At 42.2% G+C, this 19,665-nt stretch overlaps 1 protein-coding gene across 1 annotated transcript; it reads left to right on the top strand.

The window, feature by feature from the left end:
- Nucleotides 1-171: 171 nt before the first annotated feature.
- Nucleotides 172-17,451, top strand: AAGAB (alpha and gamma adaptin binding protein). The gene is made up of 10 exons (XM_030457156.1): nt 172-273; nt 5,661-5,851; nt 6,332-6,428; nt 7,251-7,340; nt 9,585-9,668; nt 14,152-14,234; nt 14,871-14,964; nt 15,607-15,711; nt 16,242-16,291; nt 16,813-17,451. The coding sequence occupies exons 1-10, from the start codon at nt 201-203 to the stop codon at nt 16,888-16,890; spliced, it is 945 nt and encodes a 314-aa protein (XP_030313016.1). The 5' UTR covers nt 172-200; the 3' UTR covers nt 16,891-17,451.
- Nucleotides 17,452-19,665: the final 2,214 nt, after the last annotated feature.

Below are 19,665 nucleotides of genomic sequence, written 5' to 3'. Positions count from 1 at the left end.
GGGGGCGTCAAAGGGAGTCCGAGCCCGCTCTGCGGCTCCCTCCTCACTGGAATTGCGGTGAGAACGTGTCAAACGGTGTCCGAGCCCGCCCTGCGGTTTTCTCCTCACTGGAAGGGTTTTCCCGCACACCGCCTCCCGCCCGTCCTCCACCCGCCCGCAGCCGGGTGGTAGCGGCGGGTCCGGAAACGGCGGCGGGCGCCATGGCGGCGGCGGGGCCCTTCGCGCTGGTCAGCAGCTGCGCCGCCGCCTTCCCGGCCGAGGAGCTCGTCAAACGTGAGTCCTCCTCCTCCACTTCATCCACCTCATTCTCCTCTTCCTCCTCCGCGTCCTGGCGGCCCGCAGCGGGAGCCGTACGGGCGCAGCCGCGGAGCCGCCGGCCTGCCCGCCACTGCTGGCCTGGGCCTGGCAGCTCCTCACCTCCCTCAGGGGGAGCGCGGAGGGGCGGCCCTTCCCTGCTCCTCACACACCGTCCCTCACATACTCACCCCCTCTCCAGCCCTCCGGGGCCGCTTTTAAGGAAGGCGTGAGGGGCCTCCTTATTGCTTGAGGGAAATCAGCTGTTTAGGAGACAGCGTGGAGCCCTTTGATACTCCCCAACACCAAGGAGCAGGAGATAAAGAACAGTTTGGGTTGGAAGGGACCCTAAATCCTCCCCAGTGCCCCCCCTGCCATGGTCAGGGACATCCCCACCCCCCCCAGGGTGCTCCAAGCCCCATCCAACCTTGGACACTGCCAGGGATGGGGCAGCCACAGCTTCTGGGGGCACCCTGGGGCTCAGCACTGAATTTCTCCCTCCCAGCTCCTCTTTTCCAGTTCCAAGCCATCCCCCCACATCCCATCAAGGGATGGAGCATCCATCCATCCACCCAGAGCCCCTCTTGGGGTCACCTCCCTCACCTGCTCAAAGGGGATGACAAGGAGGGACCTTAAATCCCCCCCAGTGCCCCCTGCCATGCTCAGGGACCCCTCCCACCCCCCCAGGGTGCTCCAAGCCCCATCCAACCTTGGACACTGCCAGGGATGGGGCAGCCACAGCTTCTGGGGGCACCCTGGGGCTCAGCACACCCTCACCCCACAGAATTTCCTCCTCCATTACAACCAACAGGGAAAAAGGAAACCTCACCTCCTGTCATGCTTTGTTGCCCAGTTGCCATATCAGAGGTGTGAATAAACAATGCTTGGGTGAATGAAAACAATGCTTTCCTCACTAGCAAATAAAAAAAAAAAAAAAGAGGATTGGTGTGATGTAAGGTTTGCTCCTGAACACAGAGTGCAAAAATTACCTTGTTTTAATCAGGACATGTCCATGGCCCAGATGGCTCCTAAAACAAGAGGGGAACCACCAGAGGAACCAAGCTGGCTCAGGAAAGTAGGGAAGAGAAAAACAAAAGCAGACTAAATATAACCTCTTTGGTTTCATCTTTCCATTTATGAAATGAACAAGCTACCTCAGCCCCTGAGCATGGCAGAATTTCTAAGATTCCTGGTGGGTCTGAACTCTTGCTTTACTTAGCCTTGCTTTTCTGCATTAGAGCATTTCTTGTCCCAGTGCAGAAGCACAAAAAGAGGGAAAGCAAAAAAAAAAAATAAATTCCTTTCTACAACTGGCAGAATTGTAGACCAGACTTACTCTGTATGAAATACACAGGGTTACTTCTGTAGACAGTGATTTCTTGGAACCCAGTTTCCTTTTTTTATGGCCTGAAAAAGGGAACATGAGACTTAAAACTTGATAATAGTGAAAACCTGAGGAGAATTTTTAGTAACTCTGAAATCAGGGGGATTACAGGAAGAAGCTGATCAGAGATCTTGGTGGTTTTGCACTTTGGTTTTTAGGGAACTGTCATGAAAAGTTTGATATGGATGCTAAGATCTCCAACTTAACAGCCCCAGCCCACTTTCTGGGTTTCTTTTTTCCATTTCTGAGTGAGATCTTACCTGGGAGCCTGAGGGCTGCTCCAGGGACTGTCTCCCTCCACTTCATTAAGCCCCATTTTTAATCAAGAGTGCCAGTACAAGACCTGCAGTGAAAGGCTACTTTGTCAAAGCAGCTGGGTTGATATTGAATTTTTTAAGGGGATTCCATACCAAAGAATAATAATTTTCAGTAAAATCCTATTCTTGGTTGTTGCTGGGTTTTGAGGAAGGTATAAGGAGATTAGAAGGAATTATTCAAGGTTTCCTTTGTCAAATTTCACTATGAAAAAGAATCAAACAAAAACATTGACTAAAAAGCTTCAGAGATTTACTGTTTTATCTGACAAAGTCTTAAAACTTGTGTTTTGTTTTCTTTTAAATGGTACTCACATTGAAATGCCCAACTTTCCTTTTTTCAAGTACCAAAACTGAAGTCTTCTAGGTGGATCTTCATGTCTTCTGGCAGGGCTGCTTCACAAAACATATTAAAATCTTCCTGAAAAGAAAGATGATCATTTGCTAAAATAAATACCACAGGAATTTTAAGTTCCTGCTTTGTGATACCACCTCAGATCCAGAACAAACATTGTGAAACATTCAAAGACAGGACAGCTGGGGCTGGGCTGAAGGGTTTTGCTGGGTTTAAACAAAAAAGCTGGTGCAGTTCTCAGAACTTTAGCTTTTACAGCATGAAAAGTGCCACACCAGGTTAAAGATATTATTCAGTAAGGGGTTTGCAACCCATTCTGTTGGCAGTCCAGTGCTTGAGGTACAATATTTATGCTAAAATGTGCTATTAAATATTGTGTAAACCAAAGCCCTTCCCCATCTTGGCACTGCTTTTGCTGCTCTGTTGCTGCATCTCCTTGCTACATCCTCTTTGCAGGAAAACCTGTTTCATAAGCAGAAAAAAAAAAGCTGCTTTATGAACAAAAAGCCCAAATGTGAGCCCATTTCTTCTGCTGCCTGACAGAAACTTCCAGGGTAATTACAAGACTTTTTCCCAGTGTTTTCACTAGGAAATGGCTGGAGGATGAGAAGAGTATTATGGTACATTTGCTAGGTACATTTTTTTTTTCAAGTTTCTTTGAAAAAGAATGCTTTATTTCATTAGATACTGTGGCAAAACACAGCTATTTAAAATGTACAGGGTAGAACTGGCTCTTAGATATATTTATTACAAATTAAAACACAAAGATTTAACTTTCAAAACTGCTGGACAAGAGGTAAAAACTGGCTGTGATTTTTTTTTTTTCCTCTTTTTTGACCATTTAGCATTCCCCTGCAGCATATATCCAACTTCTCTTTCCTCCTTGTGTAATTTCCAGGAGTATTTTTAGGGCATATTCCACCAGGTGGCTCTCAAGGCCCAGAATGTGAGAACTATTTGGTGTAACTCCCAACTGAGGGGACTTGGGATCACAAGAGGTGTTGTCAAAAACTGAATTCTTCTGTTAAATCAGATACTCAATCTGAAAACCACAAGGAATAGTGATCAATACCTTGATCACTTCGGGTAAAAAAATGCCCTGCAAAGAGCAGTTGTAATGATTCTGGGGAATAAAAATTACTATTTAACACCCAATCTAGTAAAAATGCTGAATATCAGTTTGGTATTAGAGAACAGGGAACACACAGCAAGGGCAAGAGATTTCCATGTGGTTCTTTGCTTATTATGGAATTTTATTTGCTTTATTTTATTTGCTTATTCTTCCCTGAAATGTTCTTTTTGGTCTCCTTTCAATACAGTATTTGCTGCCTTGCACTCACAAAACCTCTAAGAAGAGAGCAGTATTAGGTTTTATAATTTTGTCACATCCTCTTCTGAACCAGTGTTTAATTTATCTTGCCTATATTCAAGCTCATGGGATTAAAAGGCAGCAAGTCAGTAAAATGAGTATTTATTTAGAGAGCTGAAATTAAGTTCTGAAAGTACCCAATAGCATTTTGTCCCATGTACTAGAAATTATAGATACCTGTGAGTAAAGAAAAGGGCACAACTAAAGAATTTGCTGAAAAACAAACTACTGGGAGCCAAAAAAAGAAAAAAATAATCTTTTGATTCCACAGAAGTCTGGAAGCTCATTGAGCTGTTTGGGGACAGTCACTGCTCCTTACTGGACTGAGCCATGAACTCTTCTCCTGTTTTAAGTGGTTTTTAAGTGGTTTTCTGAGAGAAAAAGGACAAAATGAGATAACTTGGAGGAAAATGATTGTCCCTGTGATCTCAGTGTAGATTTGCATTAGTGCAGGGGCTTTGGAGGTGAATGGAGTCACTGCAGACAGGAGGTGATGACACAAGGATGATCCTGGGGCTGGGTTAGAAATATTCTGTTTAGTCCCTGGCCTCAAATAATGCCTTGGAGAGGAAGCAGCATCTATTGCTCCAAAATTCTTTTATACAGCAACAGGGGACACTAAATTACAGGGTGTCTTAACTAGTGTTGAGATTGTGAAAGTTACTTGAGTAAAAGTGGCCAGCATTAAGAGCTGCAATATTTCTTAGAGGACCTTGACCTCTGGCTCATGTTTTTGAATGCCACTCAGCAGTGTTCTTTTGTGGCATGAACTTTTCCATGCATGTTTTTAGTACTTTTTAATGGTGATGCATTTGGGGAGGGCTGTTTGCATTCCTCTCCTCCAAACAAGCCACTTCTCCTCTCTGAAAAGGCCAACTTAATGAAGGCAGCCCAGCAGGCCTCCCTACTTTTGTGGTCAAAGGGTGATTCAGATGGTTTTCCAGGCTCTTTGGATGGCAAACCACTGACACTTTCAATGGCTGGGGAGTTTAAAATTAAAAATGAGTAACCCACTAGAGGTAAGTTCGACAAGCCACCTCCTTTTACCACATTATTTTCTAGACATGTATCCTGTTTCCAAATAAAACTGAATGGGGTTTATCCTGATGAATATTCTTTAAGTCAGATATGCAACTTTTCTGGCTGAACTTACCTTTTTCATTAAAATACAGGCTGTCTGGAAAGAATTTCCTTGAATCCTTAAAACCAGTTCCAACATAAAATACATCCATGACAACTCAGTCTGACTTGTAGTGCCTATTTCTTTTGTAGTCTGGTTGTTTACTCTAAAAGCCAAAACATAATTGGTCCAGGGGACTTTTGTGGAAGAGAACTATCCACAAGAAACCCAAACTGCATTTAGTTTCCTGCCCTGAGTAATCAGGGAGTTTCACAGCAATTCCTCACAACCCCACGTGCAGGCAGAGACATTTTCTGAACCCTTTCAGAAAGCTCCACCAGTCCTTTGAGTTTGATGTGCAACATCCATTTTTACTGGGAGAGAAGTTTCACAGGGGATTGGTAAAAACTCCTGGCATCGTTGATGGGTAATCAGAAGCACAATGGGATGAAAGACATCTCCTTAAAATACAGGTTCTGGTCACAGTCAAATAGTTCTTTACATCTGAACTAGCATGCAAGGTTTGTTTCCACTGTAATAAAGCCTGGGTGTTCTCTACAGGCAGTGAGTTTGCCTTTAAAAGGCATTTAAAGGAAAAAGGACTTTCAGAAGAGCTTCTCTGCCATATTTTATTTTAAAAGCTAGGTAAGAAACTCTTGTGAAAGCTAAATAATAAACTTCAGGACAGAGTAACAAATTGAGTTTCAATTTTTAAAGATCTTAAATACATCCTGGTTTATTATGGTAATTAAAAGATGCTTCTCTAGATTAATTATTTTCTTGATTCTGCTTTTGTCATCCATCTCAGTCATTTTCTTTTCCAGTTATCACAGGAAAAGATGACCTCTCTGTGGGTGCAACTACAAGTGGAGGAGTGAATTTTTACCCCTGGACAATAGATAATAAATATTATTCTGCTGATATTCACCTCTGTGTGGTACCAAACACCTTTCTTGTTACTGGAGATATTGCTGAAGCTGTGCAAGCATTTATTGTGTACTTTGACAGCACAATAGTAAGTCTGCTGCTTCATTATATTGCTTTATCTGTATGATATAGTTGCCTTATCACAATATAAACACAAATTATGTTCTCCTCATCTAGTGCCAGCCATTCCTTTCAGGCCATTCTATTAATTGTCAGTAGATCAATGTTAATTCTGCCTCCTACCAGTAAAAACACTTCCCTTTTACTGTCAGCCTTCAGGTGGAAGATTCAGTGCTATCATTTCACAGAAAATTCCTCCTACTAAGCTGCCAGCAGTGAAAACAAAGCTTTAGCAAGAACCAGAAAGATTGAGACAAAAAATAAATGTAATTAAGGAACTGCTTTTCACCACAGATGGGAGTGGCTGCATCACACATTGAGCAAAGAGAGCCTGGCATATTTCCTTACTCAGCTTTCTTCTAATGCTATCAATGATTTAAAACTACTTTAAAAACTGAAGTATTTGAGAATGTATTCAAAAGAACTTCTTTTTTTTCCTCCCCTTTAGAAGTCTGGACTTGATAGTGTCTCTGAATGGCTTCCCCTGACAGAAGAGTGGTTACCAGAAGTCATGATCCTCGTTTGTAACAGAGTATCTGAAAATGGTAGGAAAGCAGAGACAGTTCCCAACTGGCTCAGAATTATTAACCTTGCAGAGTAATTTGTTTTCTAGTTAAATCAACACAATTCTTTCTCAAAATACCTGCACGAGGCAGGACTTGAGATATCATTGAGAAGAGCCCAGTTACTTCTGTGACCAGGAACACAAGTTTTAAGCTAGAAAAAGAATTAGTTTTAAAAAAAAAAAAGGTTAAAAGAATCAGAATTTTACAAACTTGGGCTCCATGTATCAGATTCCTAGGCTGGCAGAATGCACTGTAAAATAACTAAAAAATGAAGGTTAATGGGTGTCCATGATCCTCTCTGGTTAAGAATGAGGATGACTTGGTTGCAAAGTGGAAGCAACATTCCACTTTTTTACCATTTGAACATGAAATAGGTGTTTGCTTTGGTTCTGGGCAGCACAACAGCAAGCTCTAAGGTGCAGATATGTTCCAGTAACATAATTCAGATTCAAACCTAGAGTGAATAGCACTTCACTTACATTTCCCTTCAAGTAGCCACTGCAGAGCCATGTCACAGAATGTCATTCATTGGAAGGGACCTCTGAAGATCATAGACTCCAACCCCCCAGACAGACCAGGACCAAGACAAGGGCAGGGCACTGAAAAATGCTAAATTAAAATTTGATTTTATGGTGTTTGAATCAAATTCAAAGTGAATGAGGGACCCCCACCAGCTACTATGTACTTTTCCCCCATACAATCCAAAATAAGCAAACAATTTTGAAATAATAAAATGAAGCTAAAGATTCAACAGCTGATATTAGTGGATGTTTAATTTGCATTTTTGTTTCCCAACTTCAGGTGTTAACAGACAAAAAGCTCAAGAATGGTGCATCAAGCATGGCTTTGAACTGGTAGAACTTAGCCCTGAGGAACTGCCTGATGAAGATGGTAGGACTGCTACTTCTGTTGGGATTTTTCAGACTGAAAAAGCACACCAAAATATCTTCTAACCAAGTGCAAGGGGTATAGCTTTAGTTATGTGCTACATGATTACAGCATGGAATGCTCCCAGTTGGTGAGGCTTAGTCTCAGCTATAAAAGGTCAGGAGGAGGAGGAGGTTATTTCCTCCAAGAAATTCTGTTTGTCTCCTCCCAAATACAGCTGCTGTTTATGTAGCACCTACATAAAAATAATATCTGCTCCATTTTCTGGCACTAATCCTAGGGCTGTATTGATGGATGAGAGGCATTTATATCCCACTCTGGAAATAAATCTAAAAAAAAAACAAAAAACCAAGAGCCAGAGAGACACACAAGGGCTGGAAAGTTACTTGTCTTAAAAAAAAAAAAAGTTCTAAAACTATTGTATGTACCAGAAGAAAACAAGACATTATTCAAACAGTGACATGATGGACTGCAAAGGGGAGGTGGTTAAATACATTTTAGTTTAGCATGCACTGTTATACAGGAAATAAAGCAGTTTCAAAATCACTGGCTGACCATATCTTAAAAACCCCATCAAGCAAAGTCAGAAGAGTGATGTGTGATGTTCCACTGCTGAAAAGTGACTGTGCACTTCCTGACAGCCTTATCAGCAGCAGCCCCATTGCCTCACTTCTGGGGTACAAAAAAAAACCCAAACCTGTTTACATCTTACCTCAACAGAGACAAAAGGAGATAAGCAGCTCCATTTCCAGGCTTGAGTGGAATTAGTCACTAACATTTGCTCTTTTTCAGGTTCAGCAAGTACATAAATAATCACCAAAAACAATTTAGTCTAAAGGTCCTCTAAGCTAGAACTCAGGTTTCCCCCTCAACCCCTGCCTATATTAAAACTGTATTTCAGGGAGCTAATAAACACCCTCCCCTTCCCCCATCTGTATTTTTTTTTAGCACTTTGTTAGTCAGGGGAGGGATGCCCATTTTTCTGATCTGTAAAAAGAAGAAAAAATGGAATTGGTACCCCTTAGACTCAAGTTTTCTTATTAAGTGCTTTAAAAGGAAACACTAGTATTAAATCAATTTATTTTTCTGTTGAATAATTGTTGTAAAGAACAAGCTGTTTACCATTTAAACAACCTAAGTAATGGGAATATTAATAACTCAGGATGTTAATCTGCAGAGTAATAGGATCTATGTTCTTTCCTGGATTTTTAATATGGTAATTGGCTCACAGTGACTCATGCACAGGAGGAAATGTGTTCCAGTGACTAAGATGTTTACTCCATAAACATACCCTGTGAATTACAAAAAATACAATGGACACAGGAGACAGAGTGGGACAATATCTGTTTAAAAATCATGACATTTCTGGCAGCTCATCACAAATTAACTGGACCTCTTGCTATGACAACACTGACAGATAGTTATTTGTGGGGTAAGGAACTCAGGTTGGAGACTCTTGATAATGATTCTGGTACCAAAGAGCAGTGTTGTAGAGGGGTTTGATCTAAGGGGTCACAGACAGCTCTGAATTTATTTTTAAAAGCTGCTTCAATTACTGCACCTGTCTCTGAGTCATCCTGAAAGAGTTTGATTTTTAAGCAATCACTTTTTTGTATCCAAAGGGTTTTTTTTTGTTTTGTTTTGTTTATTTCCCCCACATTGCTTTGTGAGACCTGCACAAACATGGGAAGCTGACTAAACTGAGGAAGTGGGAACACTGACTTTATACAAAGTGGTGTCAGATCTATTCAGTAAATAAGTCTGAATAATGCTTTCCCTGGTCTTTCCAGTGACTCTAATTCACAGGGTTACTGGAATATTTGGGGTTGGATTCTGGGGAGAGCCTGACAATGATAATCTTCATTTTTAAGCATCACACTTTAATTGCTGAGGTTCTTTACTTTCCAAAGGAAGGAACATTAATTATAGCATCTATTTATATGCTGACATCATTCTGAAAGATCTTGGGGTAAAAGAAGCCCACTTGGAACTTAGATATCTCTACAAAAAGATGAGAGTTTAAAATATTTACAAGCTTAAACCAAGAAACAAAGCACTAACAGAGATTTGTCTGAGCTCCCATGAGGCCAAGGCAAGGAATTGGTGTTCTTTAACAGAAGCAGGAATTTCTATTGATGCAGGAAGTAAGATGGGGCAGGCACTCAAACACACAGCTTCTTTCTTTCAGCCACTTGATGGTTTTTAGCCTCATTCTTAGGGGTGCAATGTCTTTTTCTTTTGGTTCAGATGATTTCCCTGAGTCCACCGGGGTGAAACGCATTTTACAAGCCTTGAATGCCAACGTGTGGTCCAACGTGGTGATGAAGAGTGGTATGTGACACAGCTCCCTCTGACATGGGTTTAGGAGAATGGTCTCCTAATTTATTAAGACCTAATTTAGAGGTCTTAATATTTTTAGCAAAAGTTTCAACTGAGCAGCTGTAGTGCTGTGAGGAATGAGAGCACACTGCAGCCTTTTACACACAATAGTAGGGTCTCAGGTATTGCTTTCATTGTCCCTTAATCCTCTGAGAAACCTGAAGACAGTGAGGTTTATTCCTGTTGCTCCATCTGTTCCTGTTCCCTCTCTGCTTTAACTTCCTCTCCACCCACAAACTGAGTTAGATGTTTCCCTAACTCTTCAAATTCCAATGAAAAATGAATGCCTGTTCCACCAAACTCTAGCAGCAAGTGGCTTGTCATCATCAGCTTGCTCTGAAAACCAAGGCATGGTTTAGTGAAGAAGCAGTAAGTGTTAAATTCCACATTTTTACAGTTTTTTGAAAAAGAAAATAATTTGAAACAGGGATGAGAACAGCAGGTGTGGAGATGAGATGTGGCAAAGAAGTGATTTCAGATGTCTGCTGAAGGACTTCCTCAGTGCCTTTCAAGAAGAGCAGTTTTCCCCACAGAAAAGCCCAAGTGAGGACAGGGAAGCCACAGAATTTTTTGAAAACAGTACAAAAACCAAACAACCTCAGATGATTTAGTGCAGATAAATGGTTATCAGATGGATAGAATTTGGGAAAAATCACTCTGGGATTTTACTAATGAGAAAGGAAATGCTGTGGCTAGCCCAGAGTTATTGGAAGGGTAGATACTTCCATTTACTTGATGACCTTTCTAACAACACAGGAAATGAAGGGAGGTTTAACTCCTGGGGAGTGCCTGGGAGGCTTCTGCTGCGAGGTGGTTACTGGGACTCAGTAGCAATGGGATGAGAACCACTAAACCCATAATTTTTAATTTTTTTTTCTTTTAAGGTAGCCTTTTGAGTGTTTCTTGTACCACATCAGAATGAGGTTTAAGCTCAGTTCTAAGTTCAGGTAACCATTGTACAGAAATAGGGAGCCACTTGAGATGGTGTGAAGTTATCTCCCTGGTGCTAAAACCATTTCTGAACAGTGGATTATTTCCTGTGTTTCACAGATGCCACATTACAGAACAGAACTTAGGTCATATGTTCTGTTCTTCATGGGGGGAAACTCCTGTGCATCACTGGTGTGTTCTGGAAAGGTCAGGCTCCTTGAAAATCCAGAGTTTCTTTCTCCACACTACAGAAACCACCCAGCATTGATGCACATTACTACAAACCCCTCAGGAAGTGACCTATATTTGGAATTTGTTGCAGCCTGGCTTTGCCTTTTGCCTTCAAAGGGAAATGGTTGAGCTCATTTTACTTAAAGAAAACTTTTTTATAACCTCTAAAGTGTCTTTTGTTTTCAACTTCCTCCTGATCCTGGAAACTGGCTGCCATGTAAATCAAACTTCAGCTTTCCTCCAAATGATCTACAACTGCTGGCCATGGAGAAATGGGGCAGTTTGCTCCATGGGAAGATTTTTCATGAAGAAATAAGGGCTTTTCATGAAGAAATAAGGGCTCATGGTACTTTTAAGGTTACAGCATTGCCTTACTTCAGCTCTCTCTCTGTATAAGATTTTAACTTTACAGATAAAGGGCAGAAATGGCTTTTTTTTCCAAATACACACATTAAACTTGTGTTATTTTAAGGTGTTTTTATCTTAAACACATTTCTTCTCAAGTTGTGAAGCAGTGGGGTTTTTTTTTCACACACTAAGAAAATTCCTGGCCTTTTAACTTTTTTTTCCCTCTGACCTTTAAATACATTCATTCTCATACCAATTAATAACAACAGGTATTAAACACTACAAAACTGACTTACAAACATTTTACACCAAGCAATACCACATGAGTTAGGAGCCAATGAAGCAGTATTGTGTCTCCCAGAAGAAAACCAAGAAGTCTTACCTGAGATTCTCCAGAGGGCAATTCCCTTTTGTGATTAGTAGAGACTTCTAGTCCTCCAGGCCTCAGAGCTCTCTCCAGGCTGAGAATCAGGTGGATTTCTTCTCCTTTGTGTAAAAAAAAACCATGAGTAACTCTTCAGCTCACACCTTCCTCTCCCAACGGGGGAGGTTGTCCTCAGCTGCCCCTTCAAGAGCAGAGTTAGGTGATGGAGGTGACAAGAAGAAAAGCAATTTATTGCCCCCTGAGAGAGGCTCCTTGGTTGCTTTCCTGCTTAAATCCCTGCTCAGGGATCCCAGCTGAAGCTGCTTACACAGGGTGGGGCCAGGAATCAGCCTGGCTCCTTACAAATAATGAGCCTGACTTACAGGACTTGTTTAAACTTAGTTACTTAAATGATAATTATTTTTTTTTTTTCTTTTCAACTCCCATTTTGTGGTAATTTGGGATCCTCACATGTCTGCTAAGCACAGGCTGTGGAGGAAGAGTAGATGAGGATAATGGGAAAGATTTTGCTGTGAAATGAGCATATCTGAATCCTGAGGCTGTGCTCAGAGCTCTGCAGCTATTGATGACTTCTGTGGACTTCATCACCAGGGAGCCACCACCTATCACAGCACCTTGAGTGAGGGTTTTGGGTTTTTTTGGCTCTGATGCTATAAGAACACTGTGTAAGGCATTACCCACTTCCTGAATTGCACCCAGGAGCTGCAATAACTTCTCCATCCAATAAAACAAATTTATAGGAAGGCTTTTTGAAGGGTGTGCCTCCCAAGTGTCATGTCTGCCACCTCCCTAACCACGGATCCAGAAACAAATAGCTGCTTTTCAGAGAGCCCTGCTGTAGAATCTGACTGGGAGAGGAGTTTGTAACCAGGCTGGCTGAGGTTTTGTGTGTTTTGGGGGGGTGGGGATGCAGCTCCTCTCATTTTTCTGTACAGGAGAAACTCAAATCATAGATATGAAAGCAGCACACGATGAGGTCACTTCATCCACCCCTCTGCCAATGTGGGAATGTTCTCTCTCAAGTACATTCTGGATTGCAGTGTCCAACCTAGCTTCAGATGACTCAGAAATTGGCTAAATGTCCCTCTCTGCAGTTTCCCAAAGGACAGCTCTGTGCTCAGCCTGCTGAAACTCAGGGAAGCTGCTTTGCTTTGGGTTACAAGTCCCAATCTTTTAGCACTCAATTACCTCTTAATTTACCTGGTGGACACCACATGTCTTGCAGCTTTCAGCTTAGAAAGGCAATTCTGTCAGCTGGGCTGGTTCACTTCTTCCCAAACCTTTGGCCAGGGATCTGTTAAAGCAGCAAAATTGGGTAAAACAGAGTCAGTTGAAAGAAATACCTTCTAGGGGGGGAGAAGAGAGCTGGGGCAGGACCTACATTGGCCTAAGTACCCAGTGAAGATTACTAAAGATGAAAAGAGGGCTTAGTAATCCTCTGAGGGAGATGTGCTTACATGTTTTCTAGAGAGCTGATGGGTTTTGTTACACATTCCACTCCTCAAAATGAAATTTTGTGTAAAGGGCAAGTAAATTTGGACAGTGCATAAAAATTACATCACCTCAAGGTTTGAGTCATTAGTTTAATGTTAATTTAAAACACATTTTTTTTTTTTTAAAAAAAGTAACCTTAAGCTTTCTTCTGGCACAAGTCATTGTTTCCTGGCTATTTGTAGGGAAAAACCCTCAGCATTATTTCTTTTTTAGTTGACTAAAATGCTGAGATTTTCAGAAAAATCTCCTGAGTCCCTTGTGTAGCTGCAAATATTTACTACTCAGTGCAAGACCAGCTGAAAACATGGCTTAGAAAAAAAACCACCTCATAATACCACCAGCTATGAATGTATTTTTATTTTTCAAGTAAGGTTTTAAAACCAGTTTAATTTAAAACCACTGTACTGCATCTCTTAGCTGATTATTTAGGTTTAGGTGTGAATTCACCTTTTTTGAGCTTGGGTTTTAAAATACATTGAAATACACAGCAAGTGAGCAGATGTGGAAAGCCCCAGAGCACCTTTTAGTGTGAAAAAATGTTGGATTTGATGGCTGGGTCCTTCCTTGGATTCTGAATTAGCTCTTTAAAAATAGCTTTTGCCATTACTGATCAGACAACAGATGGATAAGCAAAGGAACTTGTTGGATTTCCTGTATCTAACCACAGACTGTCCTGTGGACAGTGAAACCTGGCCCAGTGGATGTTAGTAACAGCAAATGCTGCTTCTGTATTTTGGAAACTGCCTTGTTTGGAATCAGAATTAATTTGCCAGGTCAAATCCCAACAGTGTCTTCAAATAGGGATTAAAAAAAGAGGTCACATCTCCTCTTACACATTTTTGGCAATATTTAGCAATAATTATTGTCAATGTAGCTTAATAAGCTTAAAGAATATGAAAAATATCTGCTTAAAATACATTTTCAAGTTAACTGACAGTTTTTCAAGGTGCTGCATCTCTTACCTGAAATATTCTGCATCCCATCTGATGAGTTACAACTGTGAGAATATTGCATCTTCTGTCCAACTAACTGCTGGTTTGTTTTCAGACAGGACCCAGGGCTTTGGTCTCCTCAGTACCTTAGCAGGTGCCAACTGTAGCATTGGGTCAGAAGAGAACCAAGATACAGAAGTAAACAGTAATTCCTATTTCTTGTTCTCTGCTCATACTGTTCCTCATGTTGCTCTTTCCCTGGGGTTGGGGGTGGCTTTCTTTTTTTCCTTCTCAAGAAATGCTTCACAGCCTGTTGGACTTTAAGGGGAAACATTTCTGAGGTCTGAAAAACTTTTATTTTTTCTTCCAAGTCCTCAGGGCTGGGAGCTTGCTGGTTTTTTTTTGCTGGTTCTGAGGACATTGCCTCAGAACTCATCGTTCTACCTGGAGATACCCAGTTGTGTGCTCAGTGCTGGGTGTTGTTCACACTGTCTGTGGAAATATTTTACCCCAGACAGCCCCCTGGAGCCAAGGAAAGATGATGAAAACCTCCTTTCAATACGTGGGCTTTCATTATCATCCAGGAGCAGTACTTTATGCACAACAAAAACTATCACTTGATAACATTATTTAAAAAACCCATCATAAAAACCATTCATGTGCTCCCTGTGTACAGGGCTGCAATTTGGTACAGGTTTTGCAGGCAGTAGCAGTTTCAGATAAAGAGTAAGTTTTTCAAGTCAAAGCAAGGAGCACCTGATCTGCTCCTCCTGCTGCTTTTCAGGTCCATTATTGAATATTCTTATATATATATATCTTTTTTTTTCCTGACAGCCCAATACAGCAGCAGCAGACAGCAGAGAGTCCCATGGAGACAACAGAGAAGATGGAGCTAGCCCAGACAACCAGCAGATGGGCAACACTGTAGGTAAGCTGGGCAGATACCTTGGAAGAGGTCTGGGATGGTCCCAAAAAGAAGAAAATTGGGACAAGTTTGGATAGAACAGAGCCCCTGCAGTGCTACCACCTGGAAACACTCAGGTCCAACTTAGGAAATTGTGTGTATTGTGTCTAGGAACATCTTTCTAAGAACAAAGCTTCAAGCTTTGTCATGGCAGAGAAAAATCCTCCCAGTTTGACCCAGCAGGAGGTGAATGAAGTGACTTTACTCAGGCCACTCCTAGGAGGTTCAAGTGTTCAACCTTAAATAATTGCACCTCAGGACTTGGGGTGATCTTCTGAAGGTTGGGTGCTGAAGGGTCTTCTGAAGTTGTGCTCCAAGCACACTCTTATTACTCTTCCATTTACTCTGTGGCTCTTCCTAGACAAATCCTTTTCTAATCAGCAAGAAACCTTAAATATTAAATGAACCCAAACCCACTCTTGCCATGTAATCTACACAAATTAATCACTGCTGTTAATGACACTGGGACTTGTCCAGTAATGAAACGTTCCTGTGCCTCCAAGGGAGGGGTTTGCAGATGTTAAAATCCATTTTTTTACCAGAAAGGCTTCAATTCCTGCTGGCAAATCCTTTACCTTCAGCCAACTTGGTGTGCACTTGTTCCAGATGCCATGTTGGACACAGACATTCAGGAGCTGGCCAGCCTGACCACCAGGGATGGTGACCTGGAGAACTTTGAGAGGCTCTTTTCAAAGCTGAAAGAAATGAAAGGTAATGCACCAGGGAGAGACACACCAAGCTCTTACCCTCTCACCCTCAAAGGTTTGAAAGCTGGTGTGGGAGTGGAGAACACTGCACTCATTCCTCTTCTGCTCTGTACTAATTCCTCTTCTGCCTGAGGTTCTGAAGAAGTTGCTGAGCATTTCATTGCTTTGTCCTTCCTCTCAGTAGTGCTCTTGAAAGAAGTAGCTAATGCTCAGCTGACTGCTGTCCCACTGCTTTTGTCCTCTTTGAACTAAATCTACACTTTCCTATAAACAAACATACAAGACTTGGTTTGCTTTTGTTTTTTTAACTCTACAGCTGTGTGCCAGCCTTGCAGTTTAAAGCTACAAATGTTGGAGATGAAGCATCAGCTTTCTGCTGTTAGCAAACTGCAACTGCTCTTGCTAAATGAGAATCCTTTTTTATGGTCTTAAACTGGGTTCTTGGTGGTGCCCCAGTAACACCTGCAATGGGCATTCCTCTCCCTGCTCACTCCTGAGGTTGACAACTTTAAGTAATTTCCTTTTTTTTTACAGATAAAGCTGCAACCTTGCCTCATGAGCAAAGAAAACTACATGCAGAGAAGGTGAGGTTTGGAAACTGGCACTGAAATGATTCAAAATGGGATTTTAATGATTCAAAATGGGATTTTTCTTTTCTAAGCTCTGGTTACTTCTCTTGTAGAGTTCCTGTGTTAAGGGTTTGCAAGAACAAACCACACAGTCCTAGGAGAGACTCTTGGGTGCCTCCCAAGGACTGAATAACAAACCTGGGATTTTGTAGCACCAGGAAAGGCTTTTCCCCTTGCACAGTTTCTGAAAGGAAGGGTGTGAGCCAGCTTCCACTTAGCTTAGTGGAAAAGCCTTGATCCGAAGGAAAATTTAATTCTTAATTGGCCTTAATTAGCACAGGTTTTGTATCATTCCCTTGAATTCTGAGTTACTGCCTCTGTGTTGTTGAAATGTCTTCACTTCTGCATTGTGCTTGGAAACTGTTGCTAGCTTTAGCTGCTGCTCAGTTGCTGCTTTTCAGATGGTAAATGCAAAATCTTCAGTCATTTGAGGGGAATTTTTTTTTTCCCTTTCCCCTCTTTTTATCCATTTCTAGGTAGCCAAAGCATTCTGGATGGCAATTGGAGGTGACAGAGATGAAATTGAAGGCCTCTCCTCGGATGAAGAGAATTGAGTTCTTCTCTCACCTGCAGCACCAGAGCAATCCTAAAAGAGTCATCTCCTGCAAGGAGTGTTTTGCAAAAAGCCCCAGTTAGCTTTAGTTGCTTCCTTGGACTGAAGGATTCTCTGTAGCACTGTAGTAAGTAACACATTCCACACCACCTCCTGGTGAGAGGGCTTTTGACTGACTCTTCACTTACCCTCTCCCAGAGAGTTTTGGAAGGCAATGCATGCAGTTAGAGGAAAGAATAATTAGTTTACATTTTTTTCAGATTAACATTTTTATTGCTTCCTCTTTTGAGTTTAAAGAAACAAGTTTACCAGTAGTTATCTTTCTACATATGGCTGGTGGCTGGGAAGTGACTACTTAATTCAAAACTCAACATTTTAAGATGTAGGCTTCTTTGATGTAGCTTTTGAGCCAACTTGCTAGTTAAAACAAACCAAATTTATATGAGCCACGAAGAGAAAGTTGCTGAATTCTGCCCTGTTGTGGGATGCTCTGCCAAGGCTGCAAGGTTAATCCTGCTGAGTGCCAAAACTATTAAAAATGGGCCTCAGGCTTTGAATTCTGTTTATGTCTGTAAGTATGTGTGGGCCTTCCCTGGAAAGTCAGGTGTTTGGTGCCACACTCCCTCAGGTTTCCATTGGAAACTGCATCTTGGATTAAGTGCAAGACAGATTTTTGCTGCTGTTCCAGAGGTGAAGGCCTTCCTCCAGACCCTCTGCTGGTGAATTCTCTCCTAAATATCTAAAAAGAGAAAAGCTACGAGTTCAAGACCCCCCACACTGTCACCTGGTGCATTTGTGACAGATTTATCCTCCTGGATGTTTGTTGGAAGGCACCAGAGTACAAGTCTTTGATTCCTGCTTCATGCTGTCAAGGGTTAGTAAAAAGATCTTTTGTCCTTAGGTTTAGGATTTTCTCTGCATTCTGTATTGTGTATATAGGGCCCTAGGAGGAGAAGGAAGGAGGCACAAGCTGGTGAGAGAGAGAGAGAGAGAGGAGAAAAGGCAAATCATAAAATCATCAAATAATTTTGGTTGGAAAAGACCTTTCAGATCATCCAGTCCCACTCTTACCCCAGCACTGCTGAGGCCACCACTGCCCCATGTCCCTCAGCACCACATCTCCAGGGCTCTGATACCCCTCCAGGGATGGGGACTCCACCTGGGCCAGGCCCTGACAACCCTTTCCAGGGAGAAATTATCCCCAGACTCCAACCTAAACCTCCCCTGGCACAACTTGAGGCCAAAAGTTCCTCTTGTCCCATCCCTTAGGGAGCGAGCCCAAACCCCCCCCCCCAGTTCCAACCTCCTCTCAGGGGCTTGCAGAGAGCCAGAAGGTCTTCCCTCAGCCTCCTCTGCTCCTCACAAGTTCTCCAGACCTTTTTCCTTGTGCTCCAGCCCCTTCCCCAGCTCCCTTCCCTCCTCTGGAAGTGTCTGACAGATTCTGCCACACTCAGCAGACTGACAGGCAACAGGCAGAGGTGGCCAACAGGCACCCTGACAGCTCTGACCTCTTCAAGCTCTTGTCTGCTGTACTCTGGAGGACAACATGCATTTTCCCCAAGAGCATTTCCTTATCAGTCTGAGAAGATGCCACGTTAAGCAATCTTCCTGAGGAATTTTGAAATGAACTTTTCTAATGTCTGGGTTGGTTTTGGTTTGGGGTTGTTTTGGGTTGGTTTTTTTTTTGCGTCAATAAATTTCACAAGTCTGGAGACAGTGGCTTTCCATAGGTTGTTTGACAGCTTTAAGTTCTGTGAGCACTTTCACAGTGGTTGCCACTCACTGTCTCTTCTTTGAAGATTAAGGAAAGCTAAAATAAGAGGCTCCTTGGAATGCTGGAAATCATTTCCTGGGTAAAAAAACTGCAGCGTTTTCAACTTTCAAGAGACAGAGCTGAAGCTTTGTGAGGAGTTGGAAAAGCATTGCATGTACAGAGACTTCACCATAATAAACCACCTACTTTTAAGAAGAAACCTTCTTTTTCTAGGGATACATTCAAGGAATCACTTCCCAGGGCCACCTCTTCTCAATGGAATGATAGAAAACAGCTGTGGGGCCTTGCTGTGACTCTGCCATCTCCTCTCATTCCCTTCTCCAGTGAGCTGTGAGAAAGAACCCAAGGTGGTTCCGTCCAAGTAGGGAACAGGTTTCCATGTTTGCTTCTTGGGAGCTGGAAACTGTTTGTCCCTTTCTAAATCTTTGTTGTGTAACAGTGATCAACAGCAAAGTGCAGAGTACACTGAAGGCAGGGAAGAACCCAGTCATGCACTTGAGTACTTCCTAAAACCAGTTCTTCAGACCCGTGATACTCACGTGGCAGCTTATTTAAATTTAATAAAGTTTCAGCATTTAAACTCAAAACTCTTTTGCTGCCTTTTTACAAGGGAGCAGCAGCAGCTGGATTCCCACAAATGCTGCCTTATTCCCAGTTAGGGAAAACACAGTTTTCCAGCCTGCTGCCAGTAGGAGGAGGACATTTGTATTATAGGAAATACACCCTGGAAGGAGGCCCAGCTCTGGTGTAGACTCTGATCAGAACAAGCCTTTGGTTTGCCAACTTGGGACAGTTTGGAAGTTGTTTCCCTTACCTTGGTGTTGGTTCCCCAGTGCTGAACTGGGACAGCTCTGAACGTGTTCTGGGTGGATGTGGTGGCGTTTCCTCAGTCCAGGTGGTCATGGGAGCATCCAGAGATGCAGAAAATGAATTTTAAGACACAATTCTGAAGGAAAACATGAGGATGCTCCAGTGGAAATGGGAAGCCTCAGTTTCTGGCTG

Source organism: Calypte anna, chromosome 10 (assembly GCF_003957555.1).
Source record: "Calypte anna isolate BGI_N300 chromosome 10, bCalAnn1_v1.p, whole genome shotgun sequence".
Taxonomy (NCBI): domain Eukaryota; kingdom Metazoa; phylum Chordata; class Aves; order Apodiformes; family Trochilidae; genus Calypte; species Calypte anna.
The sequence above is the reverse complement of the archived record's forward strand: the minus strand, read 5'-3'. Positions and strand labels throughout refer to the sequence as shown.

Excerpts from the sequence above, each read along its gene's own strand:
- AAGAB (XM_030457156.1), top strand. The coding sequence starts at position 201 with ATGGCGGCGGCGGGGCCCTTCGCGCTGGTCAGCAGCTGCGCCGCCGCC. Across the intron at positions 7,341-9,584 it reads GGAACTGCCTGATGAAGATG|ATGATTTCCCTGAGTCCACC; the intron begins GTAGGACTGCTA and ends CTTTTGGTTCAG. Across the intron at positions 14,965-15,606 it reads GCAGATGGGCAACACTGTAG|ATGCCATGTTGGACACAGAC; the intron begins GTAAGCTGGGCA and ends CACTTGTTCCAG.